This window comes from Osmerus eperlanus, chromosome 8 (genome assembly GCF_963692335.1).
Source record: "Osmerus eperlanus chromosome 8, fOsmEpe2.1, whole genome shotgun sequence".
NCBI lineage: Eukaryota > Metazoa > Chordata > Actinopteri > Osmeriformes > Osmeridae > Osmerus > Osmerus eperlanus.
In genome coordinates, this window is record NC_085025.1 from 10,487,140 (window position 1) to 10,513,539 (window position 26,400).

The 26,400-nt window shown below is 43.9% G+C and overlaps 4 protein-coding genes and 1 pseudogene across 5 annotated transcripts; 4 read left to right on the plus strand and 1 right to left on the minus strand.

Annotated features, from left to right (window-relative positions):
• LOC134025210 (nesprin-1-like) overlaps positions 1 to 10,321 on the minus strand; it is a 43,940-nt pseudogene extending 33,619 nt beyond the window's left edge.
• Positions 10,322 to 13,652: 3,331 nt separating this feature from the next.
• Positions 13,653 to 16,217, plus strand: myct1a (myc target 1a). The gene is made up of 2 exons (XM_062468383.1): positions 13,653 to 14,118; positions 15,172 to 16,217. The coding sequence occupies exons 1-2, from the start codon at positions 14,064 to 14,066 to the stop codon at positions 15,714 to 15,716; spliced, it is 600 nt and encodes a 199-aa protein (XP_062324367.1). The 5' UTR covers positions 13,653 to 14,063; the 3' UTR covers positions 15,717 to 16,217.
• A 427-nt stretch (positions 16,218 to 16,644) lies between these two features.
• On the plus strand, positions 16,645 to 23,149 carry serac1 (serine active site containing 1). Of its 2 annotated transcripts, XM_062467765.1 has the most exons (18): positions 16,645 to 16,756; positions 17,054 to 17,151; positions 17,338 to 17,374; positions 17,473 to 17,615; positions 18,203 to 18,292; positions 18,716 to 18,751; positions 18,938 to 19,069; positions 19,341 to 19,462; positions 19,626 to 19,754; positions 19,897 to 20,010; positions 20,104 to 20,266; positions 20,434 to 20,584; positions 20,685 to 20,820; positions 20,950 to 21,050; positions 21,229 to 21,326; positions 21,533 to 21,715; positions 21,954 to 22,097; positions 22,284 to 23,149. In XM_062467765.1, exons 1-18 carry the CDS (start codon positions 16,752 to 16,754, stop codon positions 22,415 to 22,417), a joined length of 2,016 nt encoding a protein of 671 aa, XP_062323749.1. In that variant the 5' UTR covers positions 16,645 to 16,751; the 3' UTR covers positions 22,418 to 23,149. The 2 variants fall into 2 exon arrangements, with proteins under 2 accessions (XP_062323749.1, XP_062323750.1); XM_062467766.1 differs by lacking the exon at positions 18,716 to 18,751.
• Positions 23,150 to 23,457: 308 nt separating this feature from the next.
• gtf2h5 (general transcription factor IIH, polypeptide 5) lies at positions 23,458 to 24,597 on the plus strand. Its single transcript, XM_062468370.1, has 3 exons — positions 23,458 to 23,529; positions 23,802 to 23,882; positions 23,973 to 24,597. Exons 2-3 carry the CDS (start codon positions 23,848 to 23,850, stop codon positions 24,151 to 24,153), a joined length of 216 nt encoding a protein of 71 aa, XP_062324354.1. The 5' UTR covers positions 23,458 to 23,529; positions 23,802 to 23,847; the 3' UTR covers positions 24,154 to 24,597.
• A 41-nt stretch (positions 24,598 to 24,638) lies between these two features.
• On the plus strand, positions 24,639 to 25,936 carry dynlt1b (dynein light chain Tctex-type 1b). Its single transcript, XM_062468369.1, has 5 exons — positions 24,639 to 24,800; positions 24,985 to 25,026; positions 25,226 to 25,349; positions 25,458 to 25,535; positions 25,648 to 25,936. Exons 1-5 carry the CDS (start codon positions 24,774 to 24,776, stop codon positions 25,716 to 25,718), a joined length of 342 nt encoding a protein of 113 aa, XP_062324353.1. The 5' UTR covers positions 24,639 to 24,773; the 3' UTR covers positions 25,719 to 25,936.
• The last annotated feature ends 464 nt before the right edge of the window (positions 25,937 to 26,400 follow it).

The following is a 26,400-nucleotide window of genomic DNA, read 5'->3' on the forward strand; positions in this document are numbered from 1 at the left end:
CGCAGCGTGTCGCTCTCTCTCCCCTTCTCATCTTTCTGTTTCTCTGTCCGGCAACTTGATTAGGTTACCCCTTTTCTCTTTACCCATCCCTCCCATTCTCTTCTGTCTCGCACGCCTCACAGTCTGCATCTCTCTCTCTCCCTCGCTCTCCCTCTCTCTCTCTCTCCCTCCCACAGACTACGGGGCTCAGAGTGATGCAGTGCTTCCATCGTCGTCTGCAGACGAGCGGAGGCTGAGCCTGTGCCTCAGCTCCTGTCTGGTCTCCACCTGCACTCTCCCCAGAAGCTGCGTCTCTCCCCCCATCCATACTGACCGCTCGCTTTTCCCTACAGGAGTACAGGAGCGGGTGAGGAATGGAAAGAAACAATGGACGGACAAAATACACTGTTTTAGTCCTTGGCCTTGCTAAAGGTTCAAAACGACCAGTAGTGCTCTCTCTCCGTCTCTCCCTCTCTCACACACACATACATTCTGATTTGCTTGGGCTGGATCGTAAAACGTCATTATCGAGGATGGTTGCTGGAAAGTAATTCTGAATGCAGATTCGTCTTATCAGCCTAAAAAAAGAGATGAGAACCATCCATCATTACTGTGATTTTCTCTTTTGTTCTCCTGGTTTCCCAAAAGGGATTTTAATTATGAAGGTCATCAATAACCAATGACAGCCGTCATCTGCTATCAGTCTCCAGATAATAACCCACTACTGATAGCCAGAGAGAGAGAGAGAGAGAGAGAGAGAGAGAGAGAGAGAGAGAGAGAGAGAGAGAGAGAGAGAGAGAGAGAGAGAGAGAGAGAGAGAGAGAGAGAGAGAGAGAGAGAGAGGGTGAATGTGTGTGTGTCTGTGTTTGAGATTGTATGGAGCGGTGATATTTCTTTACTTTCAGGTTTTCTACATTTACATATACATTGCCTTGACTTTTGCATCTCAAAGCCAAAAGCTTACACTCTTCATACCTGCAGAGTCTACCACACTCCAACCACTCACACCATCTATTTCACACTGTATGAATCCACATGATAGTCAATGATTTCATTACATTCAACTCATTAAAATATTATCCCTGCAGGTCAATTACTTAAGGCATATCTTGCAGCAAGATGTTTGTAAAACACGTTTAAAACTTCTGTTAGACATTCGTTTTAAATATGAACAGCGTGACCCAAATGGATCCCTCCCTGTGCTTCCGTAACGTCTGACCACAGTGCTATTTGAGGACGTGTGTAATGAATTAGACAGTATTGACTGGTGAACTCATCGAACCTGCCCAGCTTGTTATTATTTCACATCCTCTGCTGGCCTGCTGATCTCAGCCACAGAGCAACGTTGACCTTGTCCTGGAAGTGCTCTTTATCTCATGCTGTCTGTTAGCTGCTGGTAACAACACTCTTTTTTGAAGCTTGAAGCAAATGCATTCCCCCGTTTTGCAGGTAGTACTGAGGTAGGTTTACACATGAGCTGTCCATGGTGCTGAACAGCTGCAGGGGACTACAAGCAACGCTGTTTTAAACTGTGCACAGTCCTGCTCAGTTCATTTGAGTTCATTTGCCTTTTGTTTTGAACATTTGTGATTACAAAACCAATTAGGTTTGTCTTGTTGGAATCCACATTACAGCATGAGCCTCATTTGGTGCCATCGTTAAGAATTGTTCTGCCAGAATGTATGTGTTAATGTCCTTGTTCTGTGGAACATTTGGACTGTTAACATACTCTGTGTCCTGGAGCAGATGACAAACTGTTTTAATTGTCTCAAGGGGACAAACAGTTTAGAAAAAAACAACAACAGTAAGCCATACACAAAACTTGAGATATTTATAGGGCTTATTATTTTTCTAGAAAATTCACACTCACACACACACAAACTGCAAAACAACAACAAATTCCCTTGTGGGAAACACCAAGCACAATCCTTGAGGCTACACAGACTCGGTATAAATCCCTGGAGAGTTCCAGATCATTCCAGGACCAGAAGCCGAAAAGAAGAAGAATGCCGGTTGGTGGGGCTGGAAGACCAGACCACATTTGAGCTGCTCTGATTCCCTGGTGGAGCCCCCCCCCCTCGACAGAGCCGAACCTGCAGACACGTCTCTGGTTGTGGAGGTGGTTTCTGGGTCAGGGCCCCAGCGCTCACACAGGTGCGAGTCTACAAGGGGGAGGCAGCCTGGAGGAGTGGGAGACCGGGGGGGAGACGTTCTTCCACCCATGAAAGGAAAAACAAATGGCCTCCTTAGAGAGCTGCGTTGGCTCTTGTTGTAATCTATTCACCCAGAGGATATTTGGGTTTGCTGTCTGAATGGCCAAATGCTTTCTTTCACTCTCACCGAGAGGAAAGGGACACAGCGCCACCTGATGGATAGCTAGGGTAGTACCACAATACTGTTTTTGTGGAATTTACTTGAAACACATTATATAAGCAAAGATAGGAATCCACCTCAAGGGGATTGTGTTCATTTGTCAATACCGGTTTTTCTTTTGCCAAAGGCATAATCAATACAGCCATGCAGTCACCTGCTATTGAGAGACACCTTAGAGGAAAGGAGGGAGTGGATAGAAGGAGGAATAGAAAAAGTGAAGGGAAGGAGAGAACCCGGCAAAGACAACGACAGAAAAGTATTAGGAACGATAGATGGCGAGAGGAGAGGGGCTGCTTTTACCTTGTGATTTCCCAGAAGGCCTTGCAAATCTCCATTTGAGCATCTCTGATCCCTGACTTCATCTGTGAACGATCGTCCTCGTTAATCAGCCGTGATTACCGGCCAGATACAGACAGGTGCCATGACAGGAAGACTAGGAAGCTAACCAACCACACAGACCTGCTACTGGAAGTCTGTCTGCTTTACCCATTATGTTTTTATTTTTTTGGGAGGGGGATTGCTATAGCAACGATGCATCGCCTACGAGGGTATTATTTATATCTTGCTAATGTACCAGGCCTGTTAAAGCAGAGGAGGAGGGGGCCAGAGATGTCTGGTTATCTCAACGTACACACTTGCAACAACCCCGTTTAACTCGCTTTAATGGCTTTTTCCTTCCCAGTAGGCACACACACACACACACACATACATCTTCAAACCGCACTTCCTGAACTCCATCCTTCACCCCTCCAACACCCCTCCATCAACCTCTTCACTCCACATCCGCCTCGCCACTTTACAGCAACACCCTTTGAACAGCCCCTCTTACAAACCCCACTCCAACGTCACACACACACACTCTCACACACGTTCATTCTATTCACCCCCTCTTCACCCCTCTCCCTCCAACACCCACCCGTCCCACTTAATTTTGGAACACACTTTATACCATGGAGTAGTAAGGAGGAACTCCAAACGCTAGTCCATTAGCATGGCTAATTGCATTTCACTAATAATGACACCACACTTACAGAGAGGAAGAGAGGGGAACAAGTCAGAATGATTACCAAAAACACCCACTTCCCCCCCTCACACCCAGCACAACCCTCCTCTCCAACGGCAGATGTTCAGACAGAGGAGCGTGCCGCTGACAAAGATGTCAAAATATCACCTTTGTGTTCAAACCACTAGGCTGCTGATAGCCGGTAATTCGCCACAGTCCCACACCTGCAGTTGGGTCCTTTACACATTCAAGAGCTTCACATGAAAGGGGGGAAAAAGAGAATCAGCTGAATGATTAAGCTAACTCAGTCAGTACACATACAAGTTGGGGGGGGGGAAGTGGGCATGTGCTTTGAAATATCACTTTGATATATTTTCTGGCGACTGTCGTTTGCTGTAATATTGCAAATTGGCTTCGGGAAAGACACCTGGGCTGGTGAAGGATATTTTTCTGATTATTCGGGGCTCCATAATGATTTAACCAACGTAGGATCAAGCCAAGCTTGGAAAAAAATAACATCTGTGTGATAAATGGAATTGATTAATTTCTTCCAGAGAACTCTTTTGTGGACAGTCCAGCAGGCATAGGCTATTGATAACACTCACGTTGACACTGAGGGCATTAGGGAGCTTACATTTGGCCAAGATTAAAACATGTTTGAGCTGTGGTGTGGTGTGTGTTTCTGTGTGTGTGTATGGGGGGGGATATTGCAGGAGTGGGTCAGACAGTCTAAGCTCCTTATCCAGTTTCAGCTGGCCAGCCACACTTTGCAGGCCGGAGAAAAGTAAAAGGATTGGCGTCTAAATCAATCCGAGCAGTCAATCCAGTAAACCATCTCCAGTACATCTCTCTAGTGCATGGCACAATACACTGACTCATATGACCCAAAATACTAAAGACTGACACAAAGCACTCAACTGCACACCAAAAGGGTTGTCTATATCAGCATTATGCAGCTGACCCATCCATCATCTACTATTTTACCAAGACTGAAACCCCAAGTAGTTCAACGATAACAACCTAGTGTTATATTTAACACTTTCTTTTTCTTTTTTTCTCAATCTATCAGTCACCATCGATAGCCCTTGAGGCCACTACTGTATATAATGTTTCCTGAATGGTCCTTGTGTTTGTAACAGAAAAGCCAGGCTACAGTTGGTGGGGACAGGACAGGGTTTGTTGGGTCAGGTGGTTGGCTAAGTTTGTGTCTGGAAGGAGAGCCTGGAGGAGAGAAGAGAGCCCTTGGATCCAGGTACCAGCACACACGTACACAAACATACACAAACATACACTCCCCACCCACCACCCCCCACACACACACACAGATACACACACTCCCCACCACACAAATAAGCCTCTGTTACTAGAGCACAGATCACCACTATGAACATACGGCACAACACAGGAACATAAGTCACGCCCTGTAGAAGCATTCATGACTCAGGATTGAAATACAATGCTTTCTAACACAGCTTAAACGCCATAAAGGATGAAAGATGACAAAGTAATGATCTTACATTCTGGGTCACATTCTGGGAAAACTTCAAAGACAGACGATCTTGTCAAATTCTTAAGTTTTAAATAGAGGATATTCAAGGACATTTCAAAGAAGTGATCTGATGCCAGTGCGGCCTCAAGCACAGCTTGGGGAGGATATCGAGTCACATCTGGTAACCCGTGATGTTCTCCAGTTGCTTAACCTCTAGGGTCATTCCAAGACCTTTCGACCTTCAACTCACACCTCCAAATGCCAAACATGATCTCAGCGGCCAATCAAATGACATCTGCCAATCACTTGAGATGAAAACAGATGGAGAAAGAAGCAGCGCGGTCTGTGTGAGAAAGATAAGAGAGGAAGTGATGTTGAAAAGTGGTAGGGGGAGAATAAGAGCTCTTTCACTGTTGTTGAATGCTTGTCAGGGTTTATCTGTGAAGCCCTTTGCCTTGTCTGTCAATCAAAATCTGTATCAGATTTTCTTGTTGGACAGAAAGCATTATTGGCTCAACCATAGAGGTTACTTATAGTTATGTGAGATGAAAGAGACAATTGTCTTCAACCTGATTTTGGATTCACACAATATTCCTCTCCCTCTGAATAGAGTGTTCCAAATAACCATGAAATCCATGCTTTCTTCTATGTTGTCTGATTGGTTGTTTCTTACAGTTGATGGTTGGGTAGAAAAGGGGAGCGATTGTTCTCTCTTTTCTTCTCTGCTTCTCTTCTTTACTCTTTGTAATCCCCCTCATCAGCCTTGGCATGAGGTCTGGCTTTTTGTATCTCTCTCTTTCTCTCTCTTTTACAATATTTGATTTGCTATGATAATGGTAATACTTGAAACCACTCATTTTGTAACAAGTATGTCTTGGAATTCCTTTGTGCTGTTAGTAAATATAAACTCCTCTAATTTAACCCATGGTGTCAAATATTCAGCACATTGGATTTATGTTAAGAGACTGTTTACTTCCATCAGACCAAGGTTTATTTTTTGTTGTTTTGCCAATACAAAACTTCTACACTTAATGCATTTTCCGTGCGCAAATTACCTTGAAATAAAAATCTACTGTACATGAAAATAAATATACATAAAACAATGAATGATGCCTTTATGACAGTGCAATCTAACTTCATGTGAACCAGTCACAGAATGTAAATTGCTTCATTGTATTTGTACCTGAACCATAGAGACACAGCTGACCTTCCAAAGGGTGTTAACATTAGAGAATTACACTGTTTGATTGACAGCTGCACAAGAACGTCATTAAAAAGGGCGGCAGACTGAAACGCCTACTGCTTTGTTTGGGACGGACTGCCAGGAGCCCAAATCCTGTGAGGTGTCACTCAAACTTTCTCTAAATGGCAGGTGAATAGAGATTATAATCTAGAAGATAATATTAGATAGAAAGCACCCACACAGTCACACAGACACACACACACAGGCTCTCTCACACACACAAACACACACACACAGGCTCTCTCTCACACACACACACACATTTAATCAGACATATTGGTGTGACACAGAAGCAGAACCAGAGAGAGCCAGACCCGCAGGGCAAAAAGACCCATGCTGATTGTCATGTGACTGTTGCTGTGGCGATGGGTCATAAACACAGTCTGGGATGTAGAGCGTCTTTAGTAGGACAAGGTGCCACACACCGCCCGATGTTCACACCCACACACACACATCCACCCACACCTTATATCTGGGTCTAGAATAATGATTACTCGCTAATGGACTTGGGGTTTACACGCCTGCTCAGTGTCTGTTATTCAGTTTAGAGCTAACTGGGCTACCAAAACCGCTGACTCCCAACGGTGCAATGAAAAAAGAGACCTCACAGCTATTTTTAGCTCCTTCTGTGTATGTGTGTATGTGTGTGTAAGTGTGTATGTGTGTGTGTATGTGTGTGTGTGTGTGTGTGTGTGTGTGTGTGTGTGTGTGTGTGTGTGTGTGTGTGTGTGTAACCAGAGCCAGAGTCGATGAATGGTGGTGTCAGAATCACAGAGGAGGTTGGACCGGCTCAAGGTGACCGTCTGCCTCGGCCCATTTCTGTGCTGGCAGAACCACCACGTCGCCCCTGGCAACCACATGTTACTGTGGCACTGTGCCAACCTGTGGAATTGCGCCAATCCCAGGAGCCACTGGGAGACTTATCCCACATATCTGTCTTCAATCTCTCTCTGTGAGATGTAATACATGACTTCCTTTTTCTCACACATTTGGGTTTCTCCATGTGATAATCTGTGGTTCATTTTTTCGGTAGCCAAAGAGATGTTGATGTCTTCCAGATGTTCTCATGTAGGCTACCCTCCCTTCTCTTCCCCCCACCCTCTCCTTCCTTTCCTTCGTGTCTGTCATGACTATGAATGCAGAGGAAGCTCGTAAATAAAGGGGGACCACATTCCATAATGTTCATGGACAAAAAACACCCTCCAAAAAAGCCATGTGCTCTGGACACAAATACCCACCCAAGTCAAGCCAGGGTGGAAACTCTTTATTGACAAAAAGAAACTAAAGTCTTACCAGAGTCAATTGACTACACCACCACACCTGCAGCCCAAGAAAACACACACACACACACAATGAGACATCATCACAGGAGGCTTAAGAATCTCTTTCTAATAGGTAAACGTATGCCAACACATTGCTTCTGTGCTTTTTCCACCCACTAAAGCGATCCAAAAAATAAAACAGGTGATCTATTTAAATAAAACCGTTTCCTTGTTAATGAGTGACAACAAAATGCCCAAATTCCATGGCATATGGGAGAGTTCAGTCTGGGAGGCGTTCAAAGACGCTTCACCGTTCCCTGCCATATGGTGTCACTAATTGCTGTTTTTCCCTGCAACACTGTGTGCAAGGAGACAAGGTAGCCTACAAGAAGAAGAGAGCAAAGAAAAAACACAAACCCAAAACTGGGGCAAAAGTTCGTGTTTGCATAGATGTTGTTTTGTTGAACAGTTTTTACTGAGAACTAAATTAAGTCTGAAGGGAATATTATGAGTAAACATTTTGAGGTTTTGATGAGCGCTGATTATAGAAAAACTATTGTTTTATGGGACAGTGAGAGGAATTTGCAGACTAATTAGTGAAACATAAGATCTGTTAGGATACCCTGTGTTTTTACGAACATATATATTTGATTGTTAGAATCCATGCACATGGGGGCATTTGATCTACATGGTACACTTTTGCAACATATGCAACTGCAAAGATATTTTCATATAGTATATATCTAGGCAGGACGTTTGATTTTGCATGCTCTGCTGATAAGCGACGTGATGCCTGCTAAGCATCTTCTTGAAGGTCCACCTCAATATCTTGCATGTGATAAGGGCGACTCAAAAATTCAAGGAGGTTGACAACGTGTATCTCAACAATGCACCTTCCTCCAACCACACAGGAGGACTTTACAGCAACAAGGACTACTTATCTGCCAAGGCCTTGCACGACAAATTGCACTTACAATAAACCCCTACTGCCTGCTGGCCTTAGGCAGATAAAGGTTTTGCTCAGTAGTGTCAGAAAGACACACCCTAAACCACAGGACCAAGCCATCTTCTCCAGGGGAGATATAAAGAACAAGTCATGCTTTGAAGGAAGCTGCATTACAGTTAATGTGTTATATGTGATTTGCCTGAAGTGAACAATGGTCTCTTTTGTATCTTTGTGGTTCACGCTGTTTGGTTACATCCTTGGGCTTTGATTGAATTACATCATTTTCGCAAGGACTAAATTAGATCTCCCCGAAAACATGCAGGACTTTCTTAAGATAGAAGGAAGATAAACTTGAACTTGAAACTTGACCTTCCATGCCTTACAGGAGCCATAAGATTCTTCAGAACAAAATAGCCCTAGAGGCAGAAATATTTTCTTTTCAAATTGAAGAATGAAATATTTCTATTACTAGCTCCGAATAAATTATTCCATTATGTACAATAGCATTCACCAAAGTTTCCTCAGAAGAATACAACTTCTTTAATGTAAACCCACTCTGAATAATGATTTGAGAGAGGACATGTGTCGAGGGATGCTGCCTCAGCTCTGCTACAGTAAAACCTGCCACCTCTGAAGCCATGCTGGATGCAGCCATCTTGGATCCCTTCCAGCACTCCACTGTCACCTGACTCCTCCACTACTTGGATAGGGCAATCAATCCAGTCCAGAACGAGATCTGGGAGTGTTATGTGCTATGGATCCTTCTGCAGCTGAGGTAGTTTCTAAGGCAACAAAGCAAATATCAGCTATAAAAAACAACTAAGCAGAATGATGCCAGTGTTGACAGAGATTAGCCCAGCATCAATTTGTAGTAATAATACACTGACAGAGGAGTAATGATGATCGCAGAGTAGACTATAGCAATTTATCACGGGTCCCATTTGAAAAGTTGTGTTTCAGAATCAGAATCAGAATCAGAATGGGATTTATTCGCCATGAAAGTTTGCACAGACAAGGAATTTGCTTTGGCAGGAATGACGTTGACGTTAGATGAGATTCGCAGTGGTTTCGCGTGTGTTCCCTGTCAGTGTCCACATGGTGGCAATAAGAAGAGTAAGCAGTCCTTCAGAGGGGAGAGGGGAGAGCAGAGAATAGGCTTCTCTTCGTCAGCTCCTCTGAGGATTAGCTTAACCACTGTCTGCCACCACACACTCACGCTAGGATGGCAGCAGCACACGTACATTCAGCCACACACAGATGCGCACACACACACAGATGCACACACACACACACACACACAGATGCACACACACACACAGATGCGCACACACACATGCAGACATTCAAAGTGAACTGCCAGCACTGAAAACATTCCAATAACTTCAGTAACAACACACACTCCATTATTTCCTGAAACTCGCTCAAAGTTGACCTTCAGCACAAATGAGCAGATGACATGCACACTGTACAGACACAACATCATTGAACACAACCTCCAAATACCTACATGAACACAGTAGGATGTTGCCTTGGACACAAGCAGTCATCCGTTATCACAAACCTTTTCATGCCAGGAATTCACAAGCACAGACAGTACATAGCTTTGGTACTGCCCAGGAAATAGATGTAACATATTTGATGTACACATAAAAGCTCCCATATGTGACATTGAGAGGAACAGTACAAGGAAACATACCTTTCAGGTTCAGATCACTTTTTGCTGTGTCATACCTCAACCTTAGCCGTGGGTCACCTTTAGAACCACTGCAAACAGAGCAGGAGAATGAATGAGTAAGCAGAAAGCCCCTACCTTGCAGCCTCTGCATCACATTGGCTATGTCCCTGGCAGAGCGCCCATAGTGCCTGGGTGATGCCATGCTGTTCTGCTGTTCTCAAGTCAGCCAAGTTGTCCTGCTGCCTCAAGCTGTCACCACACCAGAGGCTGGGACTTCTGATCTGGGATCAGGCTGGAGTGCAGTAGAACAGTCTCCAAAGTGCAGGTTAAAGTCTGGGAGCTGTGTCCATGATGCTGTATTCCCCTCAACTAGTCATCCCTGTTGCAGTAGCAGGCTGCAATCTCTCACGCTCGCAAGCTCCTCCCCGTCTACGTGTGCGTGTCTCGGTCTCCCTCCCTCCCTCCCCTCTCTCTGTCTCTCTCTCTCTCCACCGGTCTCCCTTCACTCTCTCTCTCTTTCTCTCATGCAGAGAAGACAGCTTGCTGCTCTGTGTGTGATGCCACCTAGTGTCTACTCACGGCACATCTCTGGGTCTCTTGCCCTGCCCACTGAGCTAAGCAGGGGGTGTGTTTGTATGTTAGACAGAGAGAGACAGAGACAGAGAGAGAGAGAGAGAGAGAGAGAGAGAGAGAGAGAGAGAGAGAGAGAGGGAGGGAGAGGGAGGGAGAGAGAGAGAGATAGAGAGAGAGAGAGAGAGAGAGAGAGAGAGAGAGAGAGAGAGAGAGAGAGAGAGAGAGAGAGAGAGAGAGAGAGAGAGAGAGAGAGAGAGAGAGAGAGAGAGAGAGGGAGAGAGAGAGAGAGAGAGAGAAGTCAGTCATACTGCAGTTTGCTTTGTCATTTTTAAATACCTTTATTTATCTTATTGAATTCAATGGAAGACCAACGGAGGAAAATCCTATCCTCACATCTATTCACAATACAATTGACAACAACATCTCAGGATGTGAAAACGGACCAATAATCAATGCACATACATGCCAATGATACACCACTGCACATTACTGGTGCTTTCTCTGTGGATGATCGATGCTCTTTAAGATGCAGGGGACGAGCGGCCTGCACCGCTGGCTCTCGTCACTTATCGAGATCCGTAATCCCATTAGACGGACCCTTTTATCTCCACAGAAAGGCTCTTGAAAGAGGGGGGCACACCGGTGGTCTGGAGGCATGCGAGACTAACTGATTTTTCTCAATAGGCCCCAACACATCTTCTACGCTGCATGGGGCTTTTAAAGCACAACTTTTTCATTCTTCAAACAGACTTGAGTGATTTGTGGTTTACTTGATTGGTTCAGGTGATATAGCCTATGTAGGTTAATGATATAATTGATATATTAGCAGGGTATCTTCTTTGAGGGCAGGGTCTGACAAAAGAAAGGGCAGTTCCAAGCAGTCATATAGCCTGTAGTATACGCTAGCCTACACTAAATCTTAAACTTTGACTCTATGCTTTGTTGGTAAGGTTTGAGGTATTTTTGTTGTGATAATAAGATGTTATGTCCTTGTCTTTCTTCAATACCAATGCAGTTAGCTATGTTCACAGGCACAGGAGTTTGAGTTGCAAGTCCAGACTAGAGCAGTGTCGTGTAGTTCAGAACGGCCTACACAGCAGCAGCAGCAATGCTGACTCCGACATTTTTACGCAGCGTGGATCTCGGGGTGACCTCTATCGGGCGATGCCCCACAGGACCGGGCAGAGTGCGGCGGAGGATGCGGTGCGTAGTAATGCTGCAAATGTCTGAAAGGGAAGGTGCAAAAAAACATGATGTGAAAGGGAATCCCTAAGCCTCGTAGCCCCAACGAAAGCACACTTCTGTCTCTCTCTCTTATCTGATCACACCTAGCTCTACAAAAGCGTGTAGGTAATCTCCTTCAGGCGCTGTCAGCACTTACAGTAGCCTACTGAAATCGTATTAGTAATTGTTCGTTCCTTACCTGTCTGTCGACCCCTTTCCCTTGACACCAGCAGACAGACTGATAAATAACATGGAAAGTGGTCTATAACGTTAGTGCAAATGGTTTGTTCGTGCATGAAAAAACATTTCCAGCCAAACCTCAGTAGGATAAATTAGGCTGTTTTTCAACATCATCTGCTTGCTACAGCAGTTACGCCGAGACAGAAATCCCAGTTTGTCCATGTTCTATAAAAGTGATACAAATTTGTTTAAATTGAGATTTGTGAGGACTTTTAGCAGAGGTGAACATAATTTTCAGTGGATAACGACTCCACCTACTGTTCCTTAGTAGAAGACAGCTTACAATGTGAGCAATACATTGGAACTTCAAACAATGCCCGGTTTGTGAGACAATAAAGCTACAGACACACACACACACACACACAAATTCCTGTAGTTATAATTAGATATGTCATACATCATATATTATCAATTATTTTAGCCATTAGAGGCTTTATAAAACCCCACTTTGGCACAACAATCCTGCCATTGTATAGCATTTTGTTTATTTAAGCGGGGACATCAAATCCCGTAAACCTACAGCTTCAGCCACCCACACCCTTGAACAATCCATCGCAATGACCAAACAGCCTTCAGAACAATACTAATCAGCTAGCGTGGGTTTGAACTTCAGCCGTAGCATCAACACATTCTTCTCTATAGAAGATTTGCTGGACCTCCGAATCACACAATGTGTTAACAAATCACACTACATGACCCGCCCATGTGGGTGTAACGGCTGTTTCCTTTTTACAGCCTTTAAGACGGGGCAACAATTAAAGGAAGTCTCAGCTGCAGTGTAGGTACATGAGCTTCTCCATTTGCTCCATTTGCTCTCTCCTAAAAGGCCACAATATGAAAGTAACTCAACTTCCTTTGCCCTCATCAACCAACCACGTTGCAGATCTACAGGGGTTGGTTAGGGGTTAACAGCGTTCAATAGAAATTCCGTGTGGCTTATCATAGGCCCTGGTCACAGCTGTATAATAGTCACTAGCCAAGTCTTGTTAGATCTAAGAGAGTCTCAGAGGGGAGAGGGGAGGGAGCCAGAGGTGTAAGAGCTAAATCTTGGTTGTGGTTGCTTCCCTATCTTATCAGAACCAAGTGTTTTTACTGGACCTCTGTGACCAGAGCTATCCAGACAGCCCATAAAGGCACCACTATCCTGGCACCCTCTGTGGAAAGACTGAGGTTACTCCCAAAGAAGCTGGAGAGGAGGGCTCTGATAACCCAAATTCTCCATTAGATGTTTTTGCAGCATTAAGTAACAATTGTGTGTTATGGTTTCTGCGTGTTATTGAGCTTCTGTATTGAAGTGTGTCACTGCTCTGGCCTGGTCTGGTGTTGCCTGACATATTTACTTCAGACCCAAGAGTGTAATTGGTGGTGTAGGGATACTGTCGCCTGTGGTCTTTTCTGCGGTGGATTGGAGAAAATAAAGATTTCTTTTTTTTACATGTTTATAATTTCTGGAAAAATTAGAAATATGAGAGGGTAGTGGATTGTCCCATGACGAAAGCACAGGACAGGGAAGGTTGGAGGTTGGGGGGGTGACATTGTCTCTCATTAATCAACTTTCAAGGAAATGATGGGAGGGGAAGTGATTGCACCAGGTCCCCCTTCTCTTCAACCCACTTCTGCAGGAACTCTGTCCAGTGCAGATAAGAGGGCCTCAGAGCTAATTTTGCGCAGGAAAGCAGGAAATGTGACAGTGAATTTTTCCGCTTCCACAAACAAGAAAGCCGCCAGACTGGCCTTGGAGGGAATCCTGTGTGCCTCTGGGCTGTAGAGAGAGGGGGAAAGACATAGTGTGTGTGTATGTGTGTGTGTGTGTGTGTCTGAGAGAGAGAGACAGACATACATATAGACAGACAGAGAAAGTTAGCGACTGAGGCAGATCGAGAATAGGAGAAAGGGAGGGTGTAGAACACAGAGGCAGGGAGGACGGGGAGAGTGAGTGAGAAAAGAAGAGAAAAGAGGGATTGACAAGAAAGAGAGGAAAGACAGAAAGAGAGCCAAGTAGAGAGTGGATGCGTAACGTTCTCTCCTCTACTTCTCTGAAAGCACTGAGAGCGTTATGGCTGACAACAACACAAACCTCTTTCTGGAAATACTTAAACCCTTTGATGTTGGTGAGTTCTCTCTTGCTCTTTCCACTCATGCCCCGAGAAGGTTCTTGGTTGCCACATATATTCTCTTAAAAACTCTTTATTAAGTAATACACAGTAATAAGATATATTAAATTCAATTATTTTTTAAACTGAAAACAATGCAACTGCATGTATTTAATCACACCTTATAGACCAGTGTAGACATACAAGACTATGACACACTTAAGTCAAGAGTATTGCAGTGTCCTGACTATTGTGTGTTTTCCCCTCCATCTTCCTAAATGTCATTTCCAGATGATCCCTGCTTAATGTCTGCTATATCCCTTTCCCCAACAGAGAGGAGACAAAAAGCTGGAGGCAATTTGCTTTATGAAAATGAACTGTAGCTAAAGGAAATGTTTTTTTTTGGACTAGCTTCATTCCATTTAGATGAACCCCTGGTCCTTCATTCTCTCTCTCGTTCTTCCTGAACACATGTGGCAGTTGTTGCTTTCAACTACAGACTCAGAGTTGATCCCCATTTTGTGGGAAGGAGATGCGATCAGTCAGCAGTCTCTGGAGGTTTGCGCTGGTAAACACCACAGAGGAAGCACTGATTATTTTGTCTGGAGGTGCCATCTTGCAAGACTGTTGGCAGAGAAGGCTCGACGATTTAACGGTCAAGGATAGCTACTACTAGGGGGATTTAAAATGGACATCATTGCTTTTGGTTATGAAGCATTTCCCTGTACTTGGAAATATGTCAATACCCATGCCCAGTCGTCAGTGATGGTCACATTACTCTCTGAAATGTACAAATATCTAAACCTTAAGATAGTTTTGATTTTGCCTGTTGAACTCAAAAGATTGATATGTGCTGCATCACTTGTCAAGTCTTAAGAGAAACCATTCCTAGATCTACAGACAAGAGACTATATCATAGGAATGGACTGACTGTTCAGTACCCTCTCAGTTTTAAGGTCTCTAAAGTTGGCTACTATTAATTGTCAGTGTTCCCTTTCCTTCCACTCTCTCTGTTGTTTTCTATCTCTCTCTGTTACTCTCTTTCTTTCTCTCCCTCGATCTCCCTCCCAGTCTCCCTGATCATAGCCTTCTGTGTGTCCATGGCTGTGGGTCTCCTCTTGGGGGCACTAGTCTACGTGGTCCTGACCTGGATGTCTCGACGCAAAGCCGGCTCCGCCAGCATTACCCGCCGGCCCCCTCGCCCGTCCCGCGTCTCCCCCCGTGCCCGCCCTGGCTTCAACCGCAACAGCAGCTACGACCGGCGCAGCAACAACAGTCTAGTCAGCGCCGCCTTCAGTTTCCACCGCCAGGCCTCCTCCCCGGACCAGGCTGACCCTATGGGCCGCAAGCCCAGCTTCAGGGCCTCCACCTTCCATCCACTGCTCCAGTGCAGCCAGATTGCTCGCGAGGCAGAGGAAGGGAGCCAGACCACGCTGCCTCGGACCCCGACTCTGACCACCTCAACTGGATCCGCTCAAATCGCTGGCCAGGCTGCCACCCCTCCCAGGCCAGTGTCTTTCTGGAGCACTAGTAGTCTGAGAGGGTTCCATGCCACACAGACCCCACCTCCAGCCTATGAGAGCATCATAAGGGCCTACCAGGAGACCTGCACCTAAGGGTGGTGTGGATGTCACTGTGGGGCTGTTGACTGTTGACTAGGCCTGTGGAGTTTATGGACATTTGTAGAAATAATGAGAAGCCTTGGTGCTCTGTGTGTCTATGCAAAATGTATGTGTGTTTGTGTGTTGTGCGGGTAAGAAGTGGTGAGGTCAATGGTTTGTGAAGTAGTTGATGAGGATGTGTGTGTGATAAATTCAGTGTATGTGTGTGTCATATTGTAGTATCATATTGATTTCCATCACAAACCTCAATTCAAGAGTATGTATATGGATGATTTCCAATGTGAGAGCTAACCAAGACATTCACCTGCTCTTTATGAAACAAACAAGATTTGCAATAACCAAGGAAATCAAGAATATGACAAGAATTGCATACCAGGCAATTAACTATGAATACTATGAATGTGATTATGAAGGTGTTTTTTTGTGTGTATATTTTGGATGGAATTAACTCGAGACTATGATTATAAGTTATCAAAATAAATTTTTGAAATTGTTGATATATTGGTAGTTCATCAAAGAATATGAAAGTGAGTTAATAAACTGAAACATGAATGTGTCCATATTTGGTTTAGATATGGTATCAGCACTAAGTTCTCCCCCGTACAGGAAACCCTGTCACTGTTTCCTCAGGAGGGAATTATTTCACTGGCCTGAAATGAAAGGTCAGGTTCCTTGGTGTCAAGTTACTGACCATCACTGGAAAACAGTATCCATTACAGTATTTTGACTACAGAATACACACAACACCGTTGAAAACTGAAACAAAGATATGTCTACACAAATAAACACACACACGCACACACACACACTCCTTTATATGCTGAAAATATTTGACCATTAAAGCTATGAAAATACTTCGAATTGTTACGGTAATCTTGGCTGCACTTTCTGTTCTTTACGGTACGTGACGTGTTTCGTGAGACCATTGCATTAGTTTGCCATGTTTTTGAGGACGCCGCTGACAGTCGGAGGTCTAATTGGAGGGAGTCATCTAGGCCCCCAAATCACTGTAATTTAGCTAGTCACCAAATGAGGTAATGATGAATAAAACGTTCACAACTTTATGTACAACATCAAGTGTCAAGATATCAAGATAATGCATGACAAACTAAGCTAGCTAGCAAGTTAGCGTAGCTTTCATAACATTAGAGTAGAACACACATAACAAGATAGCAATCACGTATTTGTGGTTGTCAGTAAGAATAATTAGCTTGTTTGATCCAGATAAAAGCAGCTGTAGAGATGACGGAAGTCCGGGTTTGGCACGACACCGTTAACTGGTGATATTTTATACTGCTAGCATCTAAGGTTTGTTCTTGTTTCATATGCAGGTGGAAGATGTCTGTGGCTGCGCTTCGAATGATCCGCTGTCGGCGACTGAGCACCACTGGCCCGAGTATGAAGAAAGTCTTGCCCTGGAGGGACATAAGTAGGTTGCATGGGAACGGTGACCCATGGCTAATCTATCCTTATGGTTAAGCATCGTAGCTAGTATAGACAGACTGAAGTTATTTCCAAAAGACACTGGTTTGCGTGTGGTCACCTTTCTCACTAAAGACGGCATATTGTAAGTATGAATGTCTTCATTAATGGACTTATTCTTTTTGACATTTAGGGAAAATTGCTAAAGTCACCTGTGCTGTTGTGTTGGGGTATGTCAAATTGACATGACAATGTTTTTAAAATATTTTTTTAAATAAATAAAATTAAAGCTTTTCTGGTCTGACAATATCTGTCTTTCACCCACCAGGGGCTGTGTGTTCATCACATATGAGGTGGTGACCTTGAACAGAGCTGTGACCATTGATACTCAGGCCATTCTGCAGGAGAAACGGAAGTCCTACATATACCTGCGCCCCACACCTACAAAGGAGCAGGACAAGATAAGCACGGGTACTCTGTGTCATTCACCTTAAGCTTTATGACAGGTCTTATGGTGGTATCTCTGATAGCACGCATATATGTACAGTAACATAATGTACAGTAGGCCTACATTACTTTATTGTTTGTGCCAACTGCTCTGTGTTAAGCCTGCCACGACACTACAACAAATACGGTTTCAGTTTCAGTAAATGATTATTGAAATCAATACATCTCCACATCCAGACCAGGTGTCCATCTTAACAATCACTCCCTTCCTTCCTTTTTTCTCTCTCTCTCTTTCTGTCTCTCTTTCTCTCTCTCCTGTGTCATTCATCCTGTCTGTTCACTGATCTCACTTCCACTGGTCAAGGCTGACTTGTTTATGAAAGAAAGAAAAAAGAAATAGCCTCCTGCCAAACCAAGCCAAATCAAACAATCAAATTATTCAATTATGCATGCTTACATTATGTAAAGTGAAAATGTTATTTAAATATTTAAAATACAAGATTCTGAATTAAGCGTGTTAGCCCAAGAGTATTTCCAACTGTATAGTCCTCAGTGTAAACTGACAGCATAATTCAGTTGAGAACATTTGCTATAGATTTGTATTGTTTCAGGGATCACAAACAAAGCCAGGAGAGAACTTCACAAAGCAGTTCGTACATTTCTGGAACTCTCCTCAAGGATTCTTCTTCGACCACTCGATGGTAAGAAAAAGAACATAAAAAATCCCTGCTGATGTCCAATACTTAACAGCTGAAAATGTATTTAGCCTCACCACAAACAATCAGGCTTCTTATTCTGAGATTACTGGAAAGCAGAAGTCAGTGATGGAAACAGAAATATTCTCAATGTCGCAAAGAGGAACTGAAGTCCAGCTGTGTAATTGGAGATGCTCTTAGACAGACTTTTTGTAGTTTTGTTGGTTAGCCTCAGGATGCACCTGTCCCTTTGTCTCCGTGTGTGTGTGTGTTTTGTTGAATTCAACTGTTGGACAAACTACCCCTATCTTTTTTGCATTTGTTAGACTTCGTGAAGTGTCACTTGTGTTGTATGACTACTTTGAAAAGATCACACAGAAGAAAAAAAGTCTACGTTTATAAGGAATGTAATATTTTGAAACTTCACAGTTTTCCAATTGAAAGCAGCCCGACTGAACGGTCCAGGTTGGCAAACTCTTTATCTAGGGTTATTGTATAATGGTAGCCTTCTGTGGTAGTTGTTAGAATCCTAGGTTTTTCTTTTGTTTTGGTAACTATTTGTGATTTAGATTTAGACACCATGGCGTTGATCTTATGGCTTGATGTATATATGTATATATCATATTGATATTGTGTGTATGTGTATTGTAGAACACTTGAGTCGTGTGGATGCAGATCCCCATGAGGTGGCACTGTGGGTTCTGTTGAAAAGGACGCGGTCCAACACCAGGTCTGTCAGACTGCAGGCAGTTCAGGACCTGGCAGGCAACCACCACTGGCATGGTGAGGAGGCCGACAGCCACCACACAGCCTCATGACCTTTCACCTCCCAATCCCTCACCTCACCACCTGCTTCCAACTCTGTCAGTTTCTTTCTCCAGCACTTTTCCTGTCACGTCGGTTACAGCCACCATTAGAAATGTCTCAGTTAGCTCCGTGTCCAGCTACTGTAGCTCGTCCTCCTACTGTTGTGACCAGCACTCAGACTAACTCGTGAACTCGACGTCAGGCATCTTAGCGTGAGATCTCCCTCTGATCCAGCCGTGTGTTGCAGACTACCAGTTCCAGACCGCGGCCCAGGTGGTAGACCAGCGGACGGTGGTGGGGCTGGCACGCACCCATCAGGTGGACCGGCGCTTCTTCCTCTCCCCACCTCTTCTGCCCGAGGTCCAGGATGTACGTATCTCCTCCTTTCACAATGACTGTATCTCTGAAGTTCCATGTGTCTCTTCACTTGTTTTCACAGATAGCGAACAGTAGATGCGAGCTCGCACACACGCACACACACAAACAAACACACACACAGGTGGGCTGATGTGAGGTTGCTCCCTCTGCTCAGGGGTTTTCTGTGGAGGATGGCCTCAGGCAGCTGCTGGCGTCTCTGCCCCAGTCGGAGGTGGACGTGTGTGTCCAGTACTTCACCTCACTCGCCCTGCGGGAGAGCAGCCAGTCGCTGGCGACACAGAGGGTAGGACACACACACACTCTCACACAGTTACGCATGCACACACACACACTCTGAGGTGAATCACCTCTTTTAACCCCTTCACACACAGTCGCCCATATACCTGATACACCCTAACTTGTGTGTGTGTGTGTGTGTGTGTCAGGGTGGTCTGTGGTGTTTCGGGGGGAACGGCCTCCCCTATGCTCAGAGCCTCACTTCTGTCCCCTCTGAGAAGGTGGAGTCCTTCTGTCTACAGGCTCTGGTTCAACACTCCAAGGTGAGGACCTCACCGGTCTTTATAACATGTTTCATCACCTGTTTACCATTTCTAGTATCATAACCCCCCCCAATCCCCATGTCCCTCGTCCAGGTACAGAGTCACTGTGACCACATTGTGGCCAACGGGGGTCTGCAACTCCTCCAGAGGGTCTACCAGCTTCGCAAAGACTCCCAGAAGCTCCAGAGAAACATCATACGCATCATTGGTAACTTGGCGCTTAACGACAGTGCCCACCAGGCCATCATACAGTCAGGTAGGTGAACGCCACTGATCACTCACTGGCCAACAGATCCATTCCTCTGTGTTTACTAGGTCTGAATAACATTAATATTGTAGGGAACATAGTGCAGTGTCATGTTACTTTAGTCCACAAATACAGGAAAGATTAAAGGTGTCATGTGTGGTGGTGTTGTTTGGAAGGTTGGGTGCCTGTCCTAGCAGAGCTGATGCAGTCCACACACATCATGCAGGCTTCCCATGCAGCCCGCGCCCTGGCAAACCTCGACAGAGACACGGTGAAGGAGAGGTACCAGGATGGGGTTTATGTTCTCCACCCACAGTGTCGCACCAGGTACTGTGAGGTCTTCACCAATGTTAACATACATAGGAATTTGTTTTTTCATACACAATGTGGCGTATCAATCTATTTGTTGCTCTTGATTCGTGTTCAGCCAGCCAATCAAAGCAGACGTGTTATTCGTCCATGGGCTCCTGGGGGCGGCCTTTAAGACATGGCGGCAGAAGGACTGTGATGTGACTGAGGAGGAGAAGGCGTTCAAGGAGGACTACACAGAGTGCTGGCCCAAGGTAACCACTGCTGCGTGGAATGACTGAGTTATATACAGACATGACATCAGTTTCAATGATCTAGAAGCGTGCACATTCCAATGCTCACTCTTTGCTTTTTGATTGGCTCCTTTTTGTCTGTTCCCTTAGTCGTGGTTGGCTGAAGACTGCCCTAACTTGAGGGTTCTGTCGGTAGAGTACGACTCTCACTTGAGCGACTGGAGGTCCAAGTGTCCTGCTGAAAACCAAAGGTGTCTGTCTGTCTATATATTTGTATATGTACATTATATTTTGGATTGGAAGACTTCGGAGTTGTTTGTGTCTCTATTTTCAGTATTTTGTACTGTATGGGTTTTTATATATGTATCACTTATTGCAGACTGTTTCTGATTATTCGACTCCATGCTCCGTGTGTGCGTGTGTGTTCAGGAAGTCTCTGGCCTATAGGAGCAGAGAGCTGCTTAAGAAGCTCAAGTCGGCTGGGGTAGGAGAGAGGCCTGTGGTCTGGGTGGCGCACAGCATGGGAGGTACAGCACACTGGGTTGTCACATGATTCTGCTGTTCAAAAGAAACAATATCTTAGATTTTGGAATATATTTGTATATATAAGCAATAATATTGGTTATGGATTTTAAGGATGTTCCCATCTACTTTTGAAATGTTATGACACGGTTGATCTTGTTAGGCAACCATTAACAGCACACACAATCCCATTGACTGATTTCCCCCCTAGGCCTGCTGGTAAAGAAGATGCTACTGGACGCCGCCAACGACCCGGACCTCCAAGACCTGATGAAGAACACCAAGGGCATCATGTTCTACAGTGTTCCTCACCACGGAACCTTCATGGCTGAGTACTCGGTCAACGTCCGATACCTCCTCTTCCCCTCTGTAGAGGTTAAAGAGCTCTGCAGAGGTGTGTCTTAGGCTCAGACAGACATGACTCGACAGAAATGTGATACGGTTTGAAGACATATTGAATGTATACTGTTACCCCCTGGACCATCAACTATGAATAGGATCTGTAGTGAAAAACTCTCCGTCCTATATCTGTCTGTGTCGATCAGTCAGAATTGGCATTGTAGCTTGATGTCGTTCTTCAACATGCAAGCTCCTCACCTCACTCCCTTAGTTGTCCCGCTCTTCTGTTCCAGACTCCCCGGCATTGCGCGACCTCAATGAGAACTTCCTGGACATAGCCAAGGACAGGGACATCAAGGTGCTGAGTTTTGCCGAGACTCTGCCCACCACCATTGGACCCATGATCAAGATACAGGTGGTGCCCCCACAGTCAGCAGGTAGGGTCTCATTTATGGAATAAATATGTGCTATGGAGTGAGGAGGGTGAGGGGACCAGGAGAAAGAACCACAGATCACTGTTGTAGTTTTAGACTTTTTAACCGTTTTAATCTTACCTGTGTATGTAATCTAACCCATGAGACCTTTGACTCTTCTCCTAATCCTAAATCTTCCTCCTCTTCCAGACCTGGGGATCGGGGATCTCATCCAGGTAGATGTGGATCATCTCAACATCTGCAAGCCTGAGAAGAAAGACTCTTTCCTCTACAAGCGCAGCCTCCAGTTCATCCAGGATGCGTTGCAGGGCTACGTCAGCTGATGAACACTGATGGGGTCCAGACACTTGAATAAGAGGTGGGGGTATGTTAGGGTAAGGCACCACCCCTGCCCAACCTACCTGCCAAGCTTAAGAAAACCTAACTGCCTCTCTTTTTGACTAATAGTAGAAACATTTTGATCATGGTGCTCATATTTTTGGTGTAAATGTGGTGACTTGAGAAATGGCTGGGTTTATGTTGGATAAATCCAAGGTGCTCCAAATGTTTTCCATCAAAAGTCACCCTCAGAAATAGAATACATGAACCACTAATAGATCATGTTTTAGGAGATTGTTTTTAAACATCATCTTGACCATGTTTACAAGTAGTAATTGAGTGGATGAGTCCATTTTGGTCTTTTATCTTAATCATGTAGAGATTTTAATACTTCATACCCTCTGCACATGCTGTTTTAAGTATAGACCGCACTGAATTTCCATGCCAAGTCAATACTTGAATTGCAAAGTATGAATTTAATTTGTCTATTTTTAATTTATCTTATATGTATTATAGATATCAGAATAACCTTGTTAAGTGCCATGATGTATGTCCTCTCAAGCCTTACCTCAGCAACTAAAATGTATTATGTCAGGTTGATAAAAAAAAAAAAAACTAGAATCTGACACTTGCTTATCAGCTCCATTGTTTTTCTCTGTTAACAAGAAACATGTTGTGCAAAGCATTACCATCAATATCCCTGTCAAATAAACGGGCTCTGCAATATTATATTATAATCATTGTTTCATGAATGTTCTCATACATAGATAGTGGCTCACCTGTTAAGAGTGTGTACCACGTAGGCTGAGGCTGCACCTGCATGGCCTCCTCTTGCACCCCTACATTTCCTGTCACTTTACATTTAGTCATTTAGCAGACGCTCTTATCCAGAGCGACTTTACACTGTCTTTATTCCAATACATCAAAAAATGCCGTAAAATACATTGAGAGACAAGGTTTTCTCATACTATCACAGGGCTGAAAATATACCCACAGTTAAACATGGGCCCTTTAAAATGTGTCGGTGTTTTGTCCCTCATGAGACCCCATACATCCCATAATTCTTTGAGGCAGCGTCACGGAGAAGCAATATACGTCAACAAAGCCAGCAACACAGGTAAAACGGGAGACAAGTTAATTAATAATTGTATATAAGTAGCAGCTGTATGTTGTTCATAGAATAGCCATGGGTGTGGTGTGGCGTTATACTTGCTGGTGCTAATTACATTTGAACACGATTAGCAACTCACAAATTCTAGAATTGCCTGCATTTCCTGTAGCTTAGCCACTCCGTTTGACTTGTTTCTGTCTAGCTAGATAATCTATCAGCAACTTCACATCTCTATATTTTCTGAAGGAACAATGGTATATTTTTTGTTGTCCTTTTAGCTGGATCCCATTTTTATTGCTACCCAAGTCCTGTCTGCCTGACAAAATGGTCAACGTCCTCAAGGGTGTCCTTGTTGAATGGTAAACCTAAAGTATTATAATCTATAGACTGTGTAGACAATGTATGTTGTTCTGCATAGCGGTATTTAATCATCCCCCACACCCCAATAGTGACCCGGCCATGAAGCAGTTTCTGCTGTACCTAGATGAAACGTCAGCCCTGGGAAAGAAATTCATCATCCAGGACCTGGACGACACGCACGTGTTTATCTTGGCTGAGGTGGTCCATATCCTCCAGGAGAGGGTGGGAGAGCTTATGGACCAGAACTCTTTCCCCGTCACCCAGAAGTAAAGGAGAGCAGAACACTGAGCTCGTCACTGTAGAACTAAGGACAATGTACCTTTGGCAGCCTGTCTCTACTGACTGGACGGATCTTTTGAATTGATTACATTGTTTGCAGAAAATTCACTTTCTACTGGGTTAAGAAACACCCTTTAGATATAAAAACATTGAACATCTTTATCCTTTACATGCATTACATATTTGCATTGCTATCCGCACATGTATCAGTGGTAGCAGAGTTTTTGTTGGGATTTACGACTCTGTTGTAAGGTTGTTCATATAATTGATCCAGTGTGGATGTAAAAAAAATGACATGAAACAAATATACGCTGATGGTTGAGTGAAGATGCATACCCAGTATTAACTGTTCTCCTGGTGTGTTGTAAGTGCTGACTTTAATACATAACTCTATGGCTTTTCAAAAACGTGGAATAAACTTTTGATATGCTTGTAGTTTCCGACTGGTTTTGACCTTATACTTATATAAATCTAATTAAATGCAAATACCCTGTCAATTTTCAAGCACGCATCTTCCTCGCGCGCCCCCCAGCCGGCTCTACTTATCTGGCATAGTAACGTTGATTGACGGCGTAACGGGAACTGCCAGAGCAGCTGGCTAGCCAGTTATCATGGATGAGTTTCAAACTGGAGAGGAGGTAAGTGGACATAACGTCTGTTTCGATTATGTGGCTAGATGAATAGCGAATTTTATGCACACATATTCTGAATATAACATACTGGGAGCTATAGTAAGCTGGCTAACTACAATTTTGCTAACGCCCGGTCTGTAGGCTAGCTACTAGCTCTGGCTAGCTAAATCATCTTTTGTTTCTGAACCAGACTGCCTTTGTCGTCGACGAAGTGAGCACTATTATCAAAGAGGTAATTAGATGTCGACAAAGTTACAATTTTTGTCCCAATATGATTAATTTATTTTGACATTATTTTGCAAGTATTCTGTGTTAACATAGCCTATCAAGTTAAATCATTCCCGTTGCTAAGGACATCAATACTGATAGTTGCTAGCCAGCTTCTTAGTCATCACGGGAGGGGAACTAACTCGGTGTGAATCTGTATTTAGTCAGTTGAAGGAGCCATTGGTGGAAATGCCTATCAGCATAGCCGAGTGAACCAGTGGACCACCAATGTAGTGGAACAGTGCCTGAGCCAACTCAGCAAGCTGGGCAAGCCTTTCAAATATATTGGTATGTGGTAATGTGGAAAGACTTACACTACTGCGTTCATCTGCAAGTCAACATGACATATCCACCTCTTCAGTCCATTTAAATGCATTTACTAATGTGTCTCAACAGTGACATGTATCATCATGCAGAAGAATGGGGCAGGTCTGCAGACAGCCAGCTCATGCTTCTGGGACAACACTACTGATGGTGAGAGTCTTGCCCTGTCTCTCTCACAGAGAAACCTGATACCTACACTACAGGTCTCAAACCATATGGTGTTCAAGGTGGAACTCATCCTGGTTGTCTTCTGTGCTTTCAGGTAGCTGTACGGTCAGGTGGGAGAACAAGACCATGTACTGCATAGTCAGTGTTTTTGGCCTGGCAATCTGAACTCCTTACCTGCACAGACCAGACACTAGTGTTCTTCCATGAATTAACTTTTCTGTGTATCTAACCTGATTGCTGGCAATTTTACCAAACTGTTTCCAAAAATCTTTTTTTTTATACCTAAGTGTTTGCACTGTGTTGTGCTGTTCTAATTTTTCTCTGGGCCAATTTGTCATGTTAAGATTTGCTACAGTTTGATTAAATTATTTTCTGTTTCCAACCATTTGTCCTTTGACTTATCGATCAATGATATGCACACCACACCTAGATATGTTTAGTATAAAACTACAAACACATTCTGAGTTTGTTTTAATGAATACTTTACTGGATACAGAATAGTGCTTTATTTACATGTGGTATTTACAGTACAGACAACTCTTTCTATGCCACTCGAAGATTTCTGTTAAACTCAAATTAAACTCCTCGAAGGTCACGTTTATATTATTGAAAGAATCTCAATCACAAACATTCACATCAAAAATATTTACACAACTTGTTAGACCTATTGAGTGAGAACAAGGCACAATCTATCAGAATGCGTTTGATCCGCCTTTTTCTTTTCATCCTCAAACATTTTGCTTTACACTTCAAATGACCAATGCCTTTTACACCTTTTACCGACAAATGCATGTACTTCATTTTGAAATGTAGTACCATTTTATATGAAAAACAATGAGTCAATGTA